Source organism: Pseudopodoces humilis, chromosome 1, assembly GCF_049639895.1.
Source record: "Pseudopodoces humilis isolate 2021_Gansu_Grassland_sample_001 chromosome 1, ASM4963989v1, whole genome shotgun sequence".
Lineage (NCBI taxonomy): Eukaryota > Metazoa > Chordata > Aves > Passeriformes > Paridae > Pseudopodoces > Pseudopodoces humilis.
Window position 1 is genome coordinate 108,927,666 of NC_142200.1, and position 20,813 is coordinate 108,948,478.

Consider the following 20,813-nt stretch of genomic DNA (forward strand, 5'->3'; position numbering starts at 1 on the left):
GCTACTTTTTCCTCTTCTCTTCACTGTTGAAATCATCCAGTTTAATTAAATAACCAGCCTATTTCTGCACAAAGGATGACATTTTATTAATGATGTATGATGTGTATGAGACAGAATTAGCCCAATTTTCAAATGGATTTCAATTTGGAAAGGGCAGCATGTGAAAATGTCTTGTAAATGTGTGGGATGAGCTGGTTGAGCAGCTTTCTGAAGGAGATGGGATTACAAAATGATGAATAATTAGACAACAGTCTCTCCAGTCCCTTGCTTTATAGCGTAGCCCCATATCATTACCTTTTCCATGTGTTTGCTAGTTTTGCCTAATTTCTCAGTCATGTTTCTTTCCTAGCAGTAAACCCAAGGAACTGTAGTTTAGGTGACAATATGTACAAGTAACTGGGAGGGGCTGAAGGTGACTGTTTTGATTTTAGGATGTCAGGCACTGTGTTTGTGGTGGGGCTTATATTTTAAATATGCCTGTAGAGCCTGAGGTTCAGAGAGTGGTTGGTGTCCACTTGGGCTCACTTCACTTTTATCTGAATGAGGTAGTCACAGCAGATCCATGATCATATACTAAGTTGTTGTATAGATTTGAAGAATTCTAAATTGTTAACAAGCTTTTATCCCTTCTGGCAGGGGAGCAGATAATCTGCCTCATCATACAGACTTACATTCCTGAAATTTGTCTGTATGTGTTAGAGGTTCACACTCTATTGCCAACTCCCCTTACTCTGAATTGAGAAATACCTTTCCTATTTTACCTTTTGAATTCATAGGAAAACTGGATAGGCATGATTTTGTGGGTTTTGAGTTTATTTTTAACTTAACAGATTTGGGGAAAGAAAACTTCACTTGCGTTTCCATATCTCTGAAATGTAATTTTTATCAAAACAGTTCTCAAAACTCATTAACCTCTGAGAACAGAGTGTTGTGGAATAGACAGTAAAAAGGTTTGAAACAGACACTAAAATATCTTGCTGATAAAATGGCAAGACAAATCTGCCTGCTAAAAGTATGAGATTCATTTTTTGTGGCTGTTATGTATGGGGTAAAGTGATGAAGGCACTAATCCATGTATTAGGAAGCAGATTTTTAAAGGGTCAGGCTGTGAAGCTCAGAGCAAATGAGCAAATTGGAGTGTTCCCTTATTCTTTCTTGATGCAAAAATGGTCATATAGGGGTTTTTGGTAAGCTCTGTGTTAAAATATTTTTGTTGCTTCTGTTGAGAGAAATTCTTGAGCTACAAGATTGGTGGTGGTCTTGTTCATAATGAAGTAAGGGTTGGAGGTCCCTGTTATTCCAGGTATCTGTGCTCAAGTAACTCTGATTCCTGACCCAAAAGAGCAAACACTGTAACAACAAGACATGGCAGCATAAATATCCTGCCTTTCTGTTTAGAACATCAGTCTTGGCTACTTGCTTAGGAACGGAGGCAGGTAATCTTCTGCATTAAGTGTGGAAACAGTGAAATGTATTTAAGGGTTTAAGGTTAGTATGAAAGGGGCCTTTTATGGCATTTGTACCAAAGGTTTGTGCAAGAAGTGCATACTCTTTAGAAGAAATAGAGGGAAATAAAAGTAGATTGGAGGAGAGCTGAACAAATTTAATTTACCCTTGTTAAGGTGTAACCATAAGAAATTTGGAATTACCATCCTGTCTATCTATCCTTTGGCCTAGGGAAATGTGGCTCTGTAAGCAGAAACAGAGCTGGAAGTCAAGGTCACAGCTCCCCCAGAGTTCAGAGACAAAGTGGAAAATTTCCTTCTGAACTCACTTCTCAACATTTGAGATGATTATTTCTTTTTACTATAGGTATTCCTTTGATTTTATTATTTCCCCCTCCTGCTCTGGTTTTCATTCACTGTTACTGTCTAGCAGAACTTCACACTGGCTTCTGTGTGGAAGGAGGGGCTGTACTGTGTGTGCACCATCCTTAATAGAACTTTTTTCTCTCTTTCAGAGCAAGGAATGAAGAAAATGAGCAACATCTATGAATCAGCAGCCAATACCCTGGGAATTTTTAACAGCCCATGCCTGACTAAAGTGGAGCTGCGAGTTGCATGCAAAGGCATATCAGACAGGGATGCCCTCTCAAAACCAGATCCTTGTGTCATCCTTAAAATGCAGTCACATGGCCAGTGGTTTGAGGTGAGTGCTTAATAAAGTAAAATTGATTCTTCTGACACTTTAGGATGGCATAGACATAGTGAGGCAAAATTGAAATAGCAAGAACAATAAAGAGAAGCAGCAATTTGAAGCCTGTGGCATAATCTTGCAAGACCAAAGGGAGATTTTCCATTAACCACAACACACTTTGAATCAGAAACTGAACTTCTCTTTGGAATCTAGATTAAAAATCAAGATGAATAAATAATGAAGCATCATAATTTTTTTCCCCTTTAGGCCTTATTTTTTCATAAAAGCTATATAATAGCAGAGATAATGATAGTGACCACCAGGCATTACCATATAATGACAAGGAATATTGTGGAGGAGAGGAGGATTTATTATTAGGTGGCAGTGGATTTGGTGGCAGAGTAGCTTGATTTGCAAATTTTGAGCATTACAGTTGCATTTGTTGTTGAAGTTAGTAAAACTAATGTATTTGCCTTATCAATTTGCCCTGTATTGCAGTTTGCATTTTTGATTAAAATCCTGCTTCGTGTTATTTTGCCCGATCATGGAAATAATTTCTTTGATAACTGGAAACATGGTATCTTAAAGAAATTCAAATTGTAACTATAGAACATAGAAAGGAATGTAATCTTTTTAGTGACATCTTGTTGGTTATTTTACTTAAAAGTTACAGTTGAGTGTTTGTGGTTAATCAAGCTAAAAGGTGTGACTTTAAAAAGAGAATGGAAAGTATGTAAGAGATAATTAGGAATTTTTTTAATCCAGTTAATTTTGAGTGCATATTCATCCCTCTCTTTTCAAGAGTTTTAGCACTCAGCATAGGATTGTCTTATCTATGGAAAGATAAAAATAATGGTGAGCATATGCAGAAAGCAAAATCTTAGACTCAGGGGTCTTTTAAATTTTAGCATTTTCAGCCAAGTTTTTCAGACTTTGAGGATTTTGTTCTATTTATTCCAATCGTTCTGACCTCTGAAATTTTTCCAGTTCAGGCCAGCCTAGGAAAGTTAAGGGGTTTTTGATGGTATTCTTCTTTTCTTAGTTTGCTCTTGTGGAACTACTAGACATATCCCTGGTAGAAAACCAGACTATAAATATAAATAAAACTCTCACCATTGTTTTAGTGCTACAAAATCAGTGTTTCAACGTAATTGAAATTTAGGGTGATATAATAGCTTAAAAAAGGGTAGTTTGAGCTCTCTGTGTAGAATGCTCTGTTTAGCTGCACTGTGTGTAATGACACAAAGAACAGAAATTAACCAAGCAATGGATTAAAGGTCAAAATAAAAGAAATGGCCCTGTTTGGAAAGGACACAATGAAAACTTTCATGCTCTCTCAGTTCTCTGAATAACTTTGGGTGCATTTACATACAGTTTGTCTCTGGCAGGGTAAGTAGCTTTAAATTATATATTCTGATGTAGTAATGGAGATTCCCTTTATTTGATGTGGTTTTTAATTTGGAAAGTGATTGACTGAAGAGAGTAATTCTTGTAGAACAGATCTACTCACTGATACGATTCTCATTTTATGTCAGTTGCTCCTACTGTCTAGTGAGAGTTCAGGCAATTCATTTTAGCATGAAAAAAAGTTTTTATTAGTTCATGTTCCTATCAGTGCTGCAAAGTGAATGCCACTCTGCCATGATGAGTCTTTTCTGGCCAGCACCTTCTTAACAGAATTTTTAATTAAGTCCCAATTGCTGAACTAAATTGAGCAGTCACTCAGGTATAGCTGGAGACATAATTTGGCTGGAGGAATCTTCGGCTGATGGCAATCAATAATCCAGCAAGACCTGAAAAAACAGATGAAGTAATAATTAAAACATAATAAAATCCGGTTACCAGTGAAGTGAGTATATTCAACATAGAAATCACTAAATGGCAACCCAAGAAAAGGAGTTAGAACTGAGTATGGATTTAGTGCCTTCATAAATTATCTTGAATTTCCAGATACCTTAAACCCTGTGGAGATCCAAACATGCTGTAGCAAGATACAGTGTTGCTGAAATTTTCATACTGTTCACATACTCCGTTTGTCTGGAGGTTTCAGCATGAAGTAGCTGGATTGAAGGTGTCCAAAATGCAGGTTGTGCTCTTGCATATAAGTGCTTTTGAAATCCATGGAAAGTACTGAGGCTGCTCTTGGCCAGATGCAGCTGAAGCATGTGGGCTTAGGCTGATGGGATTGTGTTGTGCATGAAGTTAGAGATACTGGGATATAAAGGAGCCTCTCTGCAGGTGCAGACAATCCTTGAAAGTGAGTAATCTGTGCACATTTATCTCTGTGAGAATTTTGATAAAAATGTCAGCCTGTTGCTGAGGATTTTTTTTTCTTTTTCAGTTCTGCAGTTCTGTGTGTGCATGTGTGTGTGTGTTTGTGTAAATTATGCCACCTACACATGGAAATATAGAATGAAAATGGCTTGATGCTCCTGTAGAGTGGGTAGGTGCCGTTTCCAGAGATTGGAAATGACATCTAAGTATTCTTCTTGGTTTTTTATTTTTTTTTTAACTGTGGTTTTCCAGTTTTGTTTAGTTTTGGGGGGTTTTGTTGGTTTGTTTCCTGGAACAGAATTGGTGAGGTTGGAAGGGACCTCTGGAGGTCACATGGTCCTTGTGCTGCTCAGGTGAGGACACCTAGAGCAAGTTGCCCTGAACTGTGTCAGACAGGTTTTGAATATCCCTAAGGAAGGAGATTCTGCATATTCCCTGGGCAACCTGTGCCAGTGCCTGGTCACTGTCGCAAGTGAAAAAATGTTTCCTAGTGTTCCTGGGTTTCAACTAGCACCCCTTACTTCTGGTTCTGTCTCTAGCCACCAGTAAAAAGCCCAGCTCTGTTGTCTTTGGACCCTCCCTTCAGGTATGACATTGATAAGATGCTCCCTGAGTGCTACCCAGGTGTGTCACCTACAAACTTGCTGAAGGTAGTCTGCCCCCTCATCCAGGTCATTAATGGAGATCTTAAACAGGATCCAGCACTGACCCCTGTGCCCCACTGCCAGTCAGTGACATCCAACTAGACTTTGACTCACTGATGTCCAGCCTCTGGGCCTGGCCAGTTTTCAGTCCACCTCACTGTCTGCTCATCCATTCCCTGTATGAACAGCTTCTCTAGGAAGATCTTGTGGGAGGCAGTGTCAAAGGCCTTATTGTAGTCCAGGTAGAAAATATCTGCTGCTCCTTCCTCATCTACCAGGCCAGGTAGATTTACTTCATCTTAGAAGCTTGTCAAGTTATTCAGGCATGACTTTTTCTTGGTTAGATACTCATGATGATTTTCTTATCCTTAATGTGCCTTAGGATTAAGTGCTGTATCAACTCCCCAGGAACTGAGGTGAAATTAGTGAGCCTGTAGTTCCCTAGATGATTTGATGAGGGGCACAAAATTCCTCAGTAGTGAAACCACTGGGAACTTGGACAAATACTCAAAGAATTCTTGGTGCTGTCCCCCGTTCTGGGACAGATATGCTTGCTGTTTTCTTTCTCTTGTCTGGGTAGATGTTTCTCCGTAAGCAAACTGGCACACACACAAGTGTGCGCAAACACCTCCCCCCCTACATTTCCCTCTGTATGTATGCTGGTGCTAGCTGAAAAGCCAAGCTAGAATGTAAATGGTATGTTGTGTGTGAGAAACGACGCCTCACCTTTTAAAATTTATAAAATTTTTTAAAATTAAAAAAAACTTTAAAATTTTGAACCGCAACAAGGGACTGAATAAGGAAAAAAGGACAGCGCTGGGTGCTTGGCTGCAGCCAGGGGAGCACCGCTCATACCCGTAACAATCCTTATATCCACTAGTGAGAAGCCAACCTCTTGGTAAGCCAGCCCTCCCCACACTTGTACGTGTGTCACTCTTCCAACCCAGCTCCTTCTCCATCCGTCCTCTCAGATCAACTTTGAACATTACAAAACTTAGATAAAAAACACCAGATCTTAACAGAACTTCTTTCAACCTTATAACACACATTTAACATTCGCCAGAGCCTACATCACACTATCCATTTATCACATTGTGTCTCACAGGAAAATTGGCAGTTTACTCCTTCTCACACATGAAGCCTAATAAGACAGGATGTGATATAGCAGAATTTAAGATTATACTATATTTATGTACTAAAAGCCAATTTGCTGATCCAGGGCTGAATTTTAGCACTTCTGGCCATAATTTCAGGCAGGTGCACACTTGCAGGGTGGCCAGATGTTGCACTTAAACCATTTGAGATAATTATTCAACAGGTGTTTTTCCATCTTGATTTGAACGTGTTCAAGGAGTTTAAATACTGTACTAAGTTTCAGATGGTGAATGACTGAGGTACATGATGATAAATTCCCTTGCTCCAATGATTATTTTACCCACCTAGAGCATGAATGTCCATGCGTAATAAATATTAACTGTTAACTAATGTATAGTACTGGAACCTTCAGCTGAGATTTGCTGGCACTGGCATTCTTGTTAACTCCTAATTCCCAAGAAAGTAGCTTGGGCCTGTTCATAGGTTGTCTGCATATGGCAGCTACCCACAGTACGTGTTATTTTGAAAGCTGAGCAAGTTACTGAGCTGTGACTGGTCATACAAGATTTACATGAGATCAGGAGGTGTCACACAGCCTGACTTAGCCAGATGGAATGTGATGTCTAGAGCTATGAAAAGAGAAGAGGAGCTCAGGAAGACAAGCAGCCATGTTTGGGAATCAGAGAGGGCTTCCTGTGGTTGTATTTTCTGGCTTTCAGCAGCAGGACAGAGAGTGTCTGCTGCCTTGTGGATTTGAACAGGTAGCTGGAGGTTTTGCTTTTTACCCAAAGCTTTTATTAAACCTCAATAACTGCAGAGCAAATAAAGCAGCACCCAAATAGATTTTTTTTGTTGTTGAAATGTTTTCTGAAGTCACAATTTGTGGAAAACTCAGTGAGCTTCAGTAAAAATGTGTTGATATTCTTAAAATAAAAGTTATTCACTTGTAATTCAACATGACATTTCAAGGATCAGCTTGTCAGGACTAAACAAATAAACCTGAGTTTTCTGTGTTTCCTTTTCCTTTCACATCAACCTGCACATCCACGCAGACCTTCAGGCAAACAGATGGTAGAGACCAGTGAGCTAGGAAATGCATGGAACTAGTTAAGGTATGGAATACGCAGTGGAGCCTACTAAACAGGCTACGTAGGAATGAAGCTATAGGAAGGACAGTCTTGCTCTTCATCTGTATTTGCTTTTTCCCTTAGTCCTGCTCTCTCTTGCTTCATTTCTGAATTCCAGCATCTGTCTCCTTCTTCTGCCTTTTCATCTACCTCAGCTCCCCATTTACATTCCCAGCACCTGCTGCCACGTTTCTCTCCTCTCTGTTTTGGAGAGTGGGGGAAATTCCCTGCCCCTTCCTACCATGGGCAAAGGATCTGAAGAGAAGACCCTGAGGCAGACTTCAGCTATTTGTTTCCATAGATACCCAAAAGTAGCTTTCATGTTATCCATCTGTGGCTGTTACAGCCCACTGCAGAAGCCAACAAGCCATGAAATAGGGGAGTCTGTGGGATGATACACTCCATGACTCTACCAAACTGTTCCAAAATACACACAAAAATATTGTGAAGACGGAAAAAATTCCCCCCACATATAAGAACACACGAAAAAATACATACTTTTTAGTTAATTTTGATGAACAGCTAATAGATGAAGCATTTGGATGGAACTGGAAGTTTCAGTGATCAGAAACAAGAACTACCACCAGCAGCCATACAGAATGAGGCTTGAGGCTGTCTAACCTCATCTTGCATCTGGTTCCTAGTTGGTGACAGTGAAGAAATATGGAATCAGAGAAATATAGAAGTGACTTTCCAGCTTGTCCTTCCAGTTCTTAGTGATCTGCAGCTCAGGGAATTCTTAAACAGGAGTTTATGCCTTTGCAATTGTAAAAAAAAAATGTTGTTAGAATAACTTCCATAACTTAGTTCAACTAATTTCAGAAGTTTTTGTATATAAAAGATAAAATTTTGGGATATCCTGGGAGATAAGGGTTCAGCAGCTTAAGTGGAGGTTGAAGAAAGTAATATTACTTGCAGTTTTTGAACTTGCCTCTTGCTGATTATTTTTAAGTTCCTTTTTCCTGTATTAAAGGAGACACTGAGAAAATTCCTGTTCATTTTCTAAATGCTATTTTGGATTTTATTCTTCTGATTTGTCCATGACTGAATAAAAAGGCAGCCTATATTTTGAAGATTCAGCATACCTAACCTATCACAAAACATGAATTTGTTTGAGTAGTTATTTGAACTATGTTTCTTTCAGAGCATTGCAGAGATGTAGAGCCATAACCTGTTGTCACATTTCCACAGAGATTTCTGAGCAGTGATTTGGGATTTATTCTCTGCTTTAAAGAACTGCAAGGCTTTGCAGTGGGCTGGTTTATTGGAAGTTTGATGGGTTTGGGGATTTTTTTTTTTTTTTTAATACTCTAGTCAATGCTAGAGCAGATTCTAGATACTATCTTTCTGATTTCACTCTTAAGATTTCAAGTTGGTGAGAAAACATCCTGTATGAAATTAATTTTAAGTAATGGTGTTACCGTAAGATGAACATACCATCTTAGGAAGATTTTTCTCTGACAGAGAGAGGAAGTTATAAAACATCTCATCAGAACTTTGTATCAGATTATGCCAAATTTGGTGGCAAGGAGATGCTTTCACCAAATAAAGGTTATGAAACTAGCTCTTCTCTTTGTGAAGAGGCTTCTGATTCATTTGCAGATTTGGGAGTTTTTCTCTTCTGGATGTAGAAGAGGGCTGATAATTGGAAATGCTACCTGCAAGTTCTCTGGCCAAAGCTTAGATCAAAGTCTGTAACGAAATGCTAGATTTATTGTAAAATTGGATTCATGCAGTACATGGTTGATGAAAGCCAATGGGGAAGAATTGAGTCTTTATTTCAAATGACCAAGACTTTTATCAGGAAAAAAAAGCAATGGGATTTTTTTCTAATTAAGCCACAAGGCGGCCAAAGTCCTACCTTTCCTGACTCAGGGCAGTCAAGTTGATTGGCCCCTCCTGCCCAGATCATTCAGGCCTTCAGAGCACTTGGTCTTGTATGAGCACAGGTCAATGCCCTGCATAGCTTGCAGGTGATGAACTGAGTGCAGCTTTTGATTATTGACCTTTGGACCTAGGAAGAAATGGGAGCAGTCCTGCTTCATTCACTTCCCAAGGGATGTTCCTAGATGATGATGCTTAAGGATTTTTTAGATGCTATCCATTTAGACTTACCTCATTTTCACTCATTTGACTGAAAGCTGTGATTTTATTTACACCACAGCATTGTGCCTGTGTATATGCCTTTATGGTTTATTTCATCCTCATAATTCAATATCATACTTTTCTTCTTTTTCATCAAGTCTCTGTTGATGCTAATGAATGTTTCTTTACTCAAAACTATTTGCTAACCTCTGTTGCTGCCAAGATTTGCTTTTAGCTTTTACTTTCTGTTCCTGGTACATTTCCTTGAAGTCTTTTTGTATGGTGTGACTGTCAAAGACAGCTCATCTGTTTCAAGCACCACTGGAAGTCTGTGGGGTCAGGCTGCAGGCTAATTGAATGTTTTATCTTGGTCCGTTCTCAGCCTGAATTCATCTAATCTGATATCTTCCTTTCCAAGCCTTAATATTTTGGAGGCACCCTTTCTTCCAAGGGTTTGCCTGCTGAAGACCTCCTGGCATTAACTCTTTCTGGAAAAAGAAAAGTTCTCCACATGGAGGGAATCTGCTATACAGTTTTTCTCCATATCCAACAGAGCATCATTCATAATATTCTGTTCAGTCCCTAATGCACTTAGCACATTTTTACAAATATATATGTGTAAGCTCAAAACCTGGAACTGTAATTTATATTACCTTTCTTGATAAAGAGAAAGAGAACCATCTCCCAGGTCTTTCTGAGCTGCTTATGCAAAGTTGGATCTCTGAAAACCAAAGGCTGTCATTTTCTTGTGTTGGCAAATATTTGATAAGTTGGTACTGGGAATTTTTTTTTCTCCTGTGCCTAGTTCAGAAATATGAACATCATTAGGTTTTGATGAGATTTTTCTTTTTAGACCCCAGGTAGTAATGTGCCTATTTATTTTAAACCCATTTTATAATAACTCCCTCTTGTTTTCATCTCATCCATCACTGCTGCTTTTTCTTGACCCTCCTTCTTGTCTCAGCATTTAAAGACAGCCACAGTGCTTTTTATCCCTGTCTTTTTAAATCAGCTAGTCTTTCAGCTTGAACTCATTTGAATCAGACAGATTGTCTCAACTGAAAACAAATACTGTCATATTGAGTCAATATATATGAAATATCATATTATTCCACTAGCTCAGACATCATTTTCTGCCTCTGTAGTGCAGTTTGTGAAATGTAATGTATGTGCAAAGGAGAGAAAGTAGATGTCTTTGTCTGTATTGAGAGTGGTCATATTTGGGCTGGATGATTTCTCTCTATAGGAGCTGGAAGCTGGCTTCTCTGTCTGTCCAATTAAACCTCTTCAGGTCCCCTGTCTTCAAGTTATGGAGAGTGAAGAGCTATTTTCTCGTAGTTTACATAATTGAATAAAACCAAGTGCACTCCTGAGAAGTCAGGAGAGAGTGCTTATGTGGTAAAAGCTACATGGTCTCTCCCTGAACCTGTGGTCTGGAGTATCCTCTCCCAGGAAGATCTTCTGTTGGGGCTGATTTCCAGGAGCCCTCAGGTCCTAGGAGAGCCATGGAAATGAAATGTGGGATCATGTAGTCATTTTTCTATGTTAAGAAATAGTTACACGCTTCAGAATCAGTTCAATACTGCACTAGCTTAGATGGAAATGTGAATGACCTGTACTTGCTTGCATCCTATTTCAATGTCCAGAGGATCAGGGATTATGGAAGTGTTTGAGGAACTCTGTTCCTTCCTGGTGAACAGTTTCTTTGTAGCCATTCCTCCAGCAGATGTCTTCAGCCAGAGTGTCAGTAGAGTGCAAGTAGCACTCTACACTTACCTTGCCATGTGTACCTGTGGAGGAAAAAGGTTTGGTGCTCTGTTGTCAGATTTCTCAGATTTCTTCTTGGCTTTGCAAACATTTGTGTATTGTTGCTGGTAGGAACGATTTGAATGGTTTTAAGCTACTTGAAAATTTTGCCTTCATCTTAGCTTTTGAGTAATTGGATTGCAGATATGAAATACTAAGAAAGAACTGAGAGGAGTTCTCATCTGTTCTTGTATTTATGTAATTTAAAATATTGAAATACTATGGCTGACAAAATATTTTACTCTTCATTAATAAAAGTGGTTTTTTACATCATTGACAGGGAAGCTGAATTATTTCCTTTTCCCATATGATTTTAGATATTTCTTTGTTATTAATGTTCTTTCATCAGTGTTTCTAATCATCCTAAGACATTCTTGTAAACACTGCTTTTTAGCCATGCTATCTATTTGATGGTTCTTTATTCATGCTTCATTAACTTCTCACAACTTTTTCTCAGGATAGTTTTCCATGAAAGCTATGACCCTTGCACATTGTTCTCAGTCATACATATATACATATACACACAAATATATGTGTGTGTGTATATGTGTATATATATATATACACATATATATATACATATTTATATATACAAACACACATTCATATATATATATGCATACAGTCATATATATATATATATACACATACATATGCAATTAAACAATATTTTTTTTCAAAATTTTCAAAGGAATATATTAGGAAAAACAAAGTTTTACAGTGCCTCCACTCTTTCTTAACCCTGAGTAACTGGTTTGGTAAGAATATATACCGGAGGAAATCTATACTGTCAGCAGCTAAACATAACAAATAAAAATTATTTTGCTCTCTTTCCCTGCAGTTTAATTATCTATCAGGTATGTAGTATTTTAAACTTGGATGGAGAGTCTAAGTCTGCTTTTGTTATGGGCAGGCAGATGCACATTTCAGATTACCTCAGTAATATGCCTTTTTCTCATGAGCTATTTTTTACAGATACATAAACTTCACACATCTTCAGGACAGATTTTAAGCCTGGTTTGACTTCAGTAGTCTGACAGATTGTGATAAACCTACAGTAAACAGGAATCTTTGGAGCTGCTTTGTAAATAGATAATTCACTTGATTGATTCAGTACACTGATTTTTAACCTGTAACATCAGAATACAACTGAGAGATTGTCAGCAGCATGAGTCTATTCTGTGTTAACTGTGAGGGGTTTTAGGGTCTAACACATATTGTTTCCTGAAGGAAACGAGACTTATTAAACTCTGAGAATAAGTGATTTAGAAAAACAGTCTGAACTACTGCAAATGTGTTTTGAAAAGAGAATATTGATTGACCAGAGATGCTAAGTTCATTAAGCTGGTTAGGTTTAAAACCATTATATAATAAGGGAATGTGCTGGTGACACGGATTGATGGAATTCAAGTTTATGCAAAGGAAAGTAAAAGCAATTCCCTGGAGCTGCTGTCTTCCATATTCTTTCATGTTTGGTAGTAACTTAAAAATATATTGTATCAGTTGTAACCAGGCCAGAATACAGACTCCCTGTAATCTGACTGAGAATTGACATGTCCAAACTACATTTCTGTATAGATGCACTGACCACATCTGTTAACAGGTATTTCAGGTATAAAAGACAGATAAATCATTGCCTGATTTTTTTTTTACTTCCTTGCAAAAAATGGGATGGATTGATTTTTTTCTTTCTCCCCTTGAGAACTTTACAATTTTGCATGTAAAAACAGGTAATCAAAGCAGAGCCACATTGCATCAGCTACCGGAATTGTGATTTCTGCTCTTGTTTCTTTGCCACTCTTAGTGTTCTCTAAAAGAAGATCCTAGATGTAAACTAGTAAGACTAGTCTCTGAAGAAGAGGAAAAGGGCTGAAAATATCCCCTGTTTCTGGCAGAGGGCTTGGAGTGGCTGCTACCACCACCACCATTCCACTGCTGCTGACAGCAAAGCAAAATTATACAAGTCCTGTCTCTACAAAGGTGCTTATTTACTAAGAAAATTTTAGGGCACTTTGGACAATCCATATAAAGTCCATAATGTTTGGGTGTGGATTTGTAGGTGATCTGTATAAATTTACCTGCCTTTTGTTTAAAATATCGCACTTAAAGACGTCAGAATAAAAATATGTGACAAGCCAGTTCTTAGGTTGAACAGTCTCCTCTACAAAAGCTTGTAAGTCATTGGAACTGGAATAATTGCTGTAGCTCCCTATGAATAATTTTTGTGTTCAAAAAGCCTGCAGTGTATTGTTCAGCTACTTTTTAGTTTGAAATTCATCATAACATATTAACTGCAACTATCTGAGGTAAATGTCACAATTTTGTGAGATGGTTAGTTTTATTCCACACCACCAACTCATGATGTGCTTTTGAAGCAGAAAACTGTCCATTGTGGTAATCTGGATTTGTCGTGATAAACTTAATCAGAGGAATTTGAGATTTGTTTTTCAAGTCAATTTCAATTAAAAAACAAGTCAATTAAAAATATGAGGTTTGAAGCTTTTGCTTTTCAAATATTTGGAAAAACTCATCGCCTAGACAGGGCACCAGCTGGCTTGTGTATGCCATTGGTGTAGAACTGGCTGCTGGTGCAGAACCAAGTGATGCACTACATGGCCTCTATATGCCTCCTTAGGGAAACATCAGGTTGATCATTGTATCTTGTTGTATTTAACTTTAAATGCTGTTTGAGGGCTGATTAGTCTGCTGTTGCCTTGTAAGCGGGGTAAACTTAAAAGCTTATGCTGTGTCACTGCCAAATGAACTGGACTAACTTCAACAGCCTTGCTCCCCTGGCTGCCCTTCAAGGTTCCACATGGATGCAGGAACTGTCTTCACTGACAGCAGCATTTGCTGTTTTAAAACTGTGTTTGCACTTCTCCAGCTTATATTGCACTTTTCAGCTGCCATGTGTGTGTCTTTCCTATTCTGCACAGGACTATACAATATAAATACCCATGCCTTTGTTTTTCTGTTTGAAGTTATTGGCATTATGTTTATTGTCATCCTATGTTTCAGTACTCTACTCTTTTTACGGTCCTGTGTGTGCCTAATTGTGTTGAAGGTCCTGTGCTTGCCTGCTTGATTCCTTGATTCTTTAATTTAAATACCAAAATAGATCCTTGATCATCTTTGCATTAGTCTTACTCCTTCTCCTACTAAAAGACTTGTCATTGAATATCCTGTGTTGGAAGGGACCCACAAGGATCACGGGGTTCAACTCCTGGCCCTGCACAGGACCATCCCCAAGAGTCACGCCATGTGCCTGAGATCATTGTCCAAATGCTTCTTGAACTCTGCCATGGCTTGGTAATGTGACCATTTCCTTGGGGAGCCTGTTCCTGTGCCCAAACACCCCTCTAGGTAAAAATGCTTTTCCTGATATCCAGCCTAAACTTCCCTGGACACATGCCATTTGGTAAGGAGTGTCCATTCTTTCTTCCTTAGTTTGGTGGGACTTACTTGGTCTTCTGCCATATTTAGCCCTATAGCTCCACAATGAAGTCATGTCCAAAATATTATGAACAATTTTTCCTTTTTCATATATATAATTCATATTTTTCCCTGGAAATTTATTGAGATACCTTAATAATATTGGAAAATGATGATGATAACTAAGTGTGTGGTAGAGAGTGAGACTTGTATTTTACAAGTTAAAATTCTACACACAACTCTGATTCTACCCAAAACCGTTATTTTTTAATTCAACTTGCATGTAATGCTCTTTTGCAGCTTCTGGAGATTTTTGCCCAGATTTTGATTGGTTTTGAATTTGCTGCTGAACATTGAATTGCTGTATTGGCACAAAAAATAAAGTGCTCACAGGGCTTGCATGCTTTTATTTTCAATTTATATTCTAGACATGGCTTTTCAGGTTTGATCTGATGTTGTCATGAGTTAAAGTAGCCATGTCCTGACCTTCAGGTGCCCTTGCTTTTTGCAGGAAGGAGGGTGGTTTCAAGTACCAGTTTTCACGGAAAACAACACACTTAGCATAACTCTTCCACGTTGGTAATATTTTGGTCTGAGCTTTTATGATGAAAGCATTTCCAATTTGCAAAGTTTGAGTTAAAAAATTAATTGAATAATTATAACACTTTAAGGAACCATTCAGAATTTTGCTTTATAATTTAGAGGAGTTGTACATATACTCTCCTAAGCTGGGCATCAGCAATTCCTGTTTGTGTTATTTTTAGAAGGGTAATACTATGAACCCCAAGGAATACATGCATCTTGAATTAATTTTGAAACCAAGGAAGTCCGTAGTTTTGAACACATTTTAATTGTATCAGTTGGGAGTATTTTTAAAGAAGATTCTGACATAATGATAAAGTTCACAGAGTTTACATTGTCATAATATGCATCTTTCCATCTGGATATCCTCTTTCAAAGCAGCCATGTGCTGTTATCCATTTAAATGGAGCACAGTGGATGCAGGCTAATTACTTTTTCCTCCTTTTCATTGTATCACTCTGCTTTTTCTGCTGAATTTAGCTGGAGTTGAAGGTCAGTCTATTTAAAGAGCCCACACTTTTATCTCGATGTCTCCTGTGAAGCATCGTATAATTTGGCTACTCCTGGGGATCTTTGTGGTGAGAATACATAATTTAATGACCATCTGCCTGCCTTTTCCCTGCATTACAGATGTGGAGAGGAAAAGCTGAAAAGAAGGCAGTGATGTAACACATACGTAGAACTTGGTTGCTGACCAAGTTACATACCGTGGTTGTCATTCAGAAATCCTTTCTCTTGCCAGAAGTTGGTGCTGTTATATGAAACTCAAAGGAGGGCTGATCTGTGTCACACAGTACTGAAGAGAAGTAGTTATGAAGGATTTGTTTATTCCAAAAGCAGTTTGTTGAGGTTTTTTAGTGTTGATTTCCTTACAATTCTATATTGCCTTCAGACTATATTGAAAATCCCAGGCTACACCTTACTTTGTGAGCAGTATTCCTGTATGACAGCTGTGGGGGTCCTCGTTCTTCTCCAGCAGGGAGCTGCTGAAAGTCCTGGATGACCTGGCTGGAAGGGCTCATGTTAAGTTTTATTTGGGCATGGTATGTATTTTTGAATTTGAGAAAGTGGCGAGCAAGATAAGATGGAACAGACATTAATGTAGAACCCAAATGAGATTGTATCTAAAAACAGTAGCATGGAAACTGTAATACAGCTTGGGGAGCAGCAGAGTGATATTCCAACAGAAGCCTAGGGAATAGGCTTTTGGATCTAAGATGATTTTAAAGGACATCTGTAGAAGTGAGGAAGGAAAATTTTGTTCATTTGACTTCTTTATGAATGCTTTAAAATAGTTGCATTAAAGCTTCCTGACTCTAGAGAATTCTAGGAAGCCACTCTGTTCTAGTGAACAAGTCTGGAACAACTCCACCGAGGAGTAGCTGAGGCCACTGGATTTGATTAGACTGGAAAGAAAGAGGCTGAGAGGACACCTTATTGTTCTCTACAACTACCTGAAAGGAGTTTGTAGAGGGCTGAGTGTCAGTCTCTTCTCTCAGATAACAAGATGAAATAACCTCAAGTTACACCAGGAGAGATTTAGACCGGTCATTAGGAAAAAAAATTCTTCACCAAAGTAGTTACTGAGCATTGGACTAGGCTGCTCAGGGAAGTAATTGAGTCACCATTCCTGGAATTATTTAAAAGTTCTTTAGTTGTGATGCTTAAGATTATGGTTTCGTGGTTGACTTGGCAGTGCTGGGTTAATGGTTTGACTTGGTGATCTTTAAGATATTTTCTAAACTAGATGATCCTATGCTTTTATCCTGTTTTCATTCTCAATGGAATTATCTTACAGGACCCAAGTCTTGGCATGTAGCTCAGTGGGATCATACTTCACTGAGGTTTATACCTGGATGGATGCTCTTGCTGTTGATCCTTTTTGCCAAAATGGCAATACCCCCAATCAGTCATGGTGTGTCTGCAGAGCAATGTTTGCTGCAGCAGATTGCAGCAGGTATAGGTGGGATGGACATATTCTTCACCATCACTGCTAGAAGTGATCTCTTAAACTCTTCAGGGACCTTCGATCTGATTTCACAAATTGCAGTTTTATTCTTAAAAAATATATGTATGCAAATTCAGACCTAAAATAGTCCTTTTGCTGAGGTGATTTTTTTGTCCCCAGTTTCTTGCCATGCTGTTGTATGTGTTTATAAATTCTTAGCTTTGAGCTCTTAGGGGCAGGAAATGCATCTTCTGTTTTATTTGCAAAGAATAGTGAGAGCTTTTCCAAAGTTTCTAGGTGTCACTGCAATAAAATAATTGTAACAATGTGTCTCTGAGTAGTAGTAAGTCTGATATAGTTGAAGTGAACTAGTAACTTACCTTGGAGTGAAAGTTTCTTATTTGAAGGTACAGAGAAAAGAGAGCAAAGCACTCTTGGTTATTTTTTGTTATCTTTTGCTTAGAGAAAATATTAAACATGGCTTACCACTTAACTTGGATGGGGCTATCTTCATGCAGGTTTTTTTATATTATATAAACAATTATCCTGCAATATGGAGAGCTTTGATTCAGACACGCTTTTTAAAGATCAGCATTCATGGCACATGCAGTGAGCAATTTAAAATTAAAGCTTGCTGCTTTAAGCAAAGGCTGCTTTAGACTTTTAAGAGCACCTGGATCTTATTTTAGAAGCAAATGGAACTCTGGGCCAGCAACTTGTAGGGCAATTTAGATTCTTTTTTTTATTATTTTATTTGAGTACTTGGTAAGGAATTGATTTGAACAGCATGGTGCTGAGCTCTTCAAACTTTGAAGTACTTCCAATTCCCAGTCACATATAGCTGCAGATCATGATCTTCTCTTGGTTCTACAAAGCCAGGGTTCTTAAGAGTATCACCCAGACAAAGAAGTGAATCTTGACTCTTTTGATTTATCAAACATTTGGTTTAATGTATTTTTTTTTTTGCTTATGCATAGAAAAAGTTCCTTAGGTCAACAGGAAGACATAAGTTGCAAAAAAAATACAGACATAAAGTAGAAAAATTGTGCCGTGTCTGTTCAGCATCTGAAGAAAGTCTTTTCATCAGTAAAACATTTGTAAGCACTTCAGTAAATTCTATGTATTGGTTTATCCAGGGTAAAGGGGCATGGGAGAAAGAAAAAATTCTTTAGTTATATTCAATATTGCATTTGGGAATATGATCTGCCCTGTGCCCCATGTGAGACAGAAGACCTGTGGGAATGAAGTGAAGGGAAGCAGGGAATCATCATGTAATGAAGGCTGATCATTATTCACAGGCAAAAAGAGAAACTGTGACTGGTCATCTCCATTCTGGAAATTAATACTCTGAGCACTGGGCTTTGAACTACAAGTCTTCACCCTAATGGTGTTTTTGGAAAGCCCTATACAAATAGAGGGATAGAGGGGTGCTTTACTCATATAAAGTGACACAAGACAACCATGTCCTTTCTTAGCTTTATTTTCCAAAGTATGAAAACATGACAAGATCCATTCTCAGCAAGATGTAGTAGCTCTTCTAAATGCAGGGATTAGGGATTCTTGTTCCTGCTCTCCATAGGGCACTCAGCCCCTTACAGGCAAATGTAGTTGGGTTTGTGTGCAGGTGGGGCTACAAAAGCGAGTCATTAAATCATTGGAAATTCTCTGAGATGTGAACCATCAGTGAGAAACTTTACATTACAGGAGCTGCAATAGGAGAAGCTGTCAATAGGCAGCTCATGGTAACAGATTACAACTAATTATGGTGGTGCTCAGAGATGGTGTGGGGAGGTGTAGACCAGTACAGAGAGGCTTTATAAACTGGAACTGTGAAACAGTGAGGATGGCATTAAATAGCATCACCATCTCCCTGTACATGGTGGATTTCTAGTAAGAGGCTGGAGGAAGCTGATGATTTTTTTAAAAATTCTCAGTGTATTTTTGCTTTTGGGTTGAAATAAATAAATCATAAGATACATTAGAGATTTCACTGGAGTGTGGAGGAGGAGAATGTAAAGTCTGAATATTTTGTTTTCTGTCTGAATCACTAATGTGCAACCAGTCAGTTTAATTAGAATAATTAGTCATGAAATATATAATTGGTGTGAATCTTCCTGCAGATTATATAGAGAGGTTTTGAAGAGGAATATGGTTATTTGATAGTGATCTTGCAAACATCTATGCATGCTCTTAGCTCAGCATGCATGAATCAGTATCATCCCATTGAGTAGGGAAAGGCAGATCTCCTGTAGCTAAGGGGCTTTCTGAATTTGAGCCTCATCACTGGGCAGCACTTCTCTGTGACCATGCAATTTGTGGCAAGTCCAATGTTTTAGGGGTGCTTTCTGTAAGGAACTGCTTTCTCCCTTAAGCAATTGCTTGTTCTTGAAGGACAGTAGCTATGAAAGACCAGGTGATGGCATGTCCTCTGTGGCTCTGTTTGTGCCTTGGTCTCTAAAAGGAGACCTCTGTCCTCTCTTGTGGGTGTTTTGGCACCATCGTGTTATGTTTCTCCTGCTGTGGAGAAACGACCCAGTTGTAGTAACTATGGGGTAGACTGTGTTCTTCCTTTCTTGTGAACTATGCTGGATCATTTCCTGGAGCAGGTTCAGCCTGTGGCTGTGCACACACCTTTTGAAGCTTGCGAGAAATGATGATGGGAAGTTGATGGAGCTATGTGGAAGAATGGGCCTGGGGTGGGTTTGGCATGCCTGAGTTTAGGTAGCTTTGGTTTTCCCTGTGAAAAAGCTTTTAAAGAATTGAGCAATTAGTGTAGATACTGACAAATACTACCATTTGACCCCCTTTTTTCTCCCTAGAAGAGTGGTTTGGGTTTTTTTGCTTGGGTTTTGGGGTTTTTGTTTTGTTTTGTTTTTTATAACAGGTTTTACTGTTGGTAATTTTGTAGTGGTTTATCATTTAAGTGCCTAGTAGTACCAGTTTTAGGTTCTTCCAGTTTTTTAAGAAAGTAACATTGAGTCTTGTTCTCCTTTCCTTATTTGTCTCTTGTGTCAAAATAATTTTTTTTCTTGAGATTATATAACAGATAGCAAATTTAATGCTAAAGAAGGTTCTGTAAACGTATTTAGGCATATGTTTAAGAATTTCTTCTTGTAACATATGCTAATGTACTTTGGTGTAGTTTGGTAGTCTAATTGACTGTAACAGTAGATTCTGTACTGTTCAATGGTGTAAGAAAGTTTATAGTTTTCATTATTCTTGGCCAGAAAGAATTGAAAACTTACGGAGTTTTTTTATTATTTTTACTGTTCTTTGGTTAATTTCATATCTCTTTTTTGGCATGCAGTACAGGGTGTAACATAAAAATATGTGATTCAGCAAAAGCTGTGGAAGGATTTCAGTAATCATAGTGTACAGAACTGCAGATACTGCAAAAAAAGACTGAAATAAAATGGAATGTGGTGTATCTGCAGGGTAGGACTGTGTCACTTTGTGGCTATACTTACTGGTTCACAGAATTAAATATGTTGCTCCCTTGAGTATTCTGTGTGCACTAGAAAACTTGGTGAAGATATATCAGATACCCTTTCCTATCCAGAAGAGCAGAAGGCATCCTCTGTTTGATAAAGTTGCATCTTCCCTTTGCCATTATCAGGAACCCAGTCCCAGAGGACCTTCTCAGTAGTTCAGCTCAGGACCTGCTATTTCCCAAAGGCTGATCTT

General features: G+C 38.3%; 1 protein-coding gene across 4 annotated transcripts in view; it reads left to right on the forward strand.

The window, feature by feature from the left end:
• The window catches only part of CPNE4 (copine 4), a 226,441-nt gene that overhangs the window by 45,949 nt on the left and 159,679 nt on the right, over positions 1 to 20,813 (forward strand). For all 4 annotated transcript variants that reach the window (XM_005519000.3, XM_088052490.1, XM_088052501.1 and 1 more), the window contains one exon: positions 1,961 to 2,148. In XM_005519000.3, coding sequence (XP_005519057.1) covers positions 1,961 to 2,148 — 188 coding nt within the window. The remainder of the gene's footprint in view (positions 1 to 1,960; positions 2,149 to 20,813) is intronic.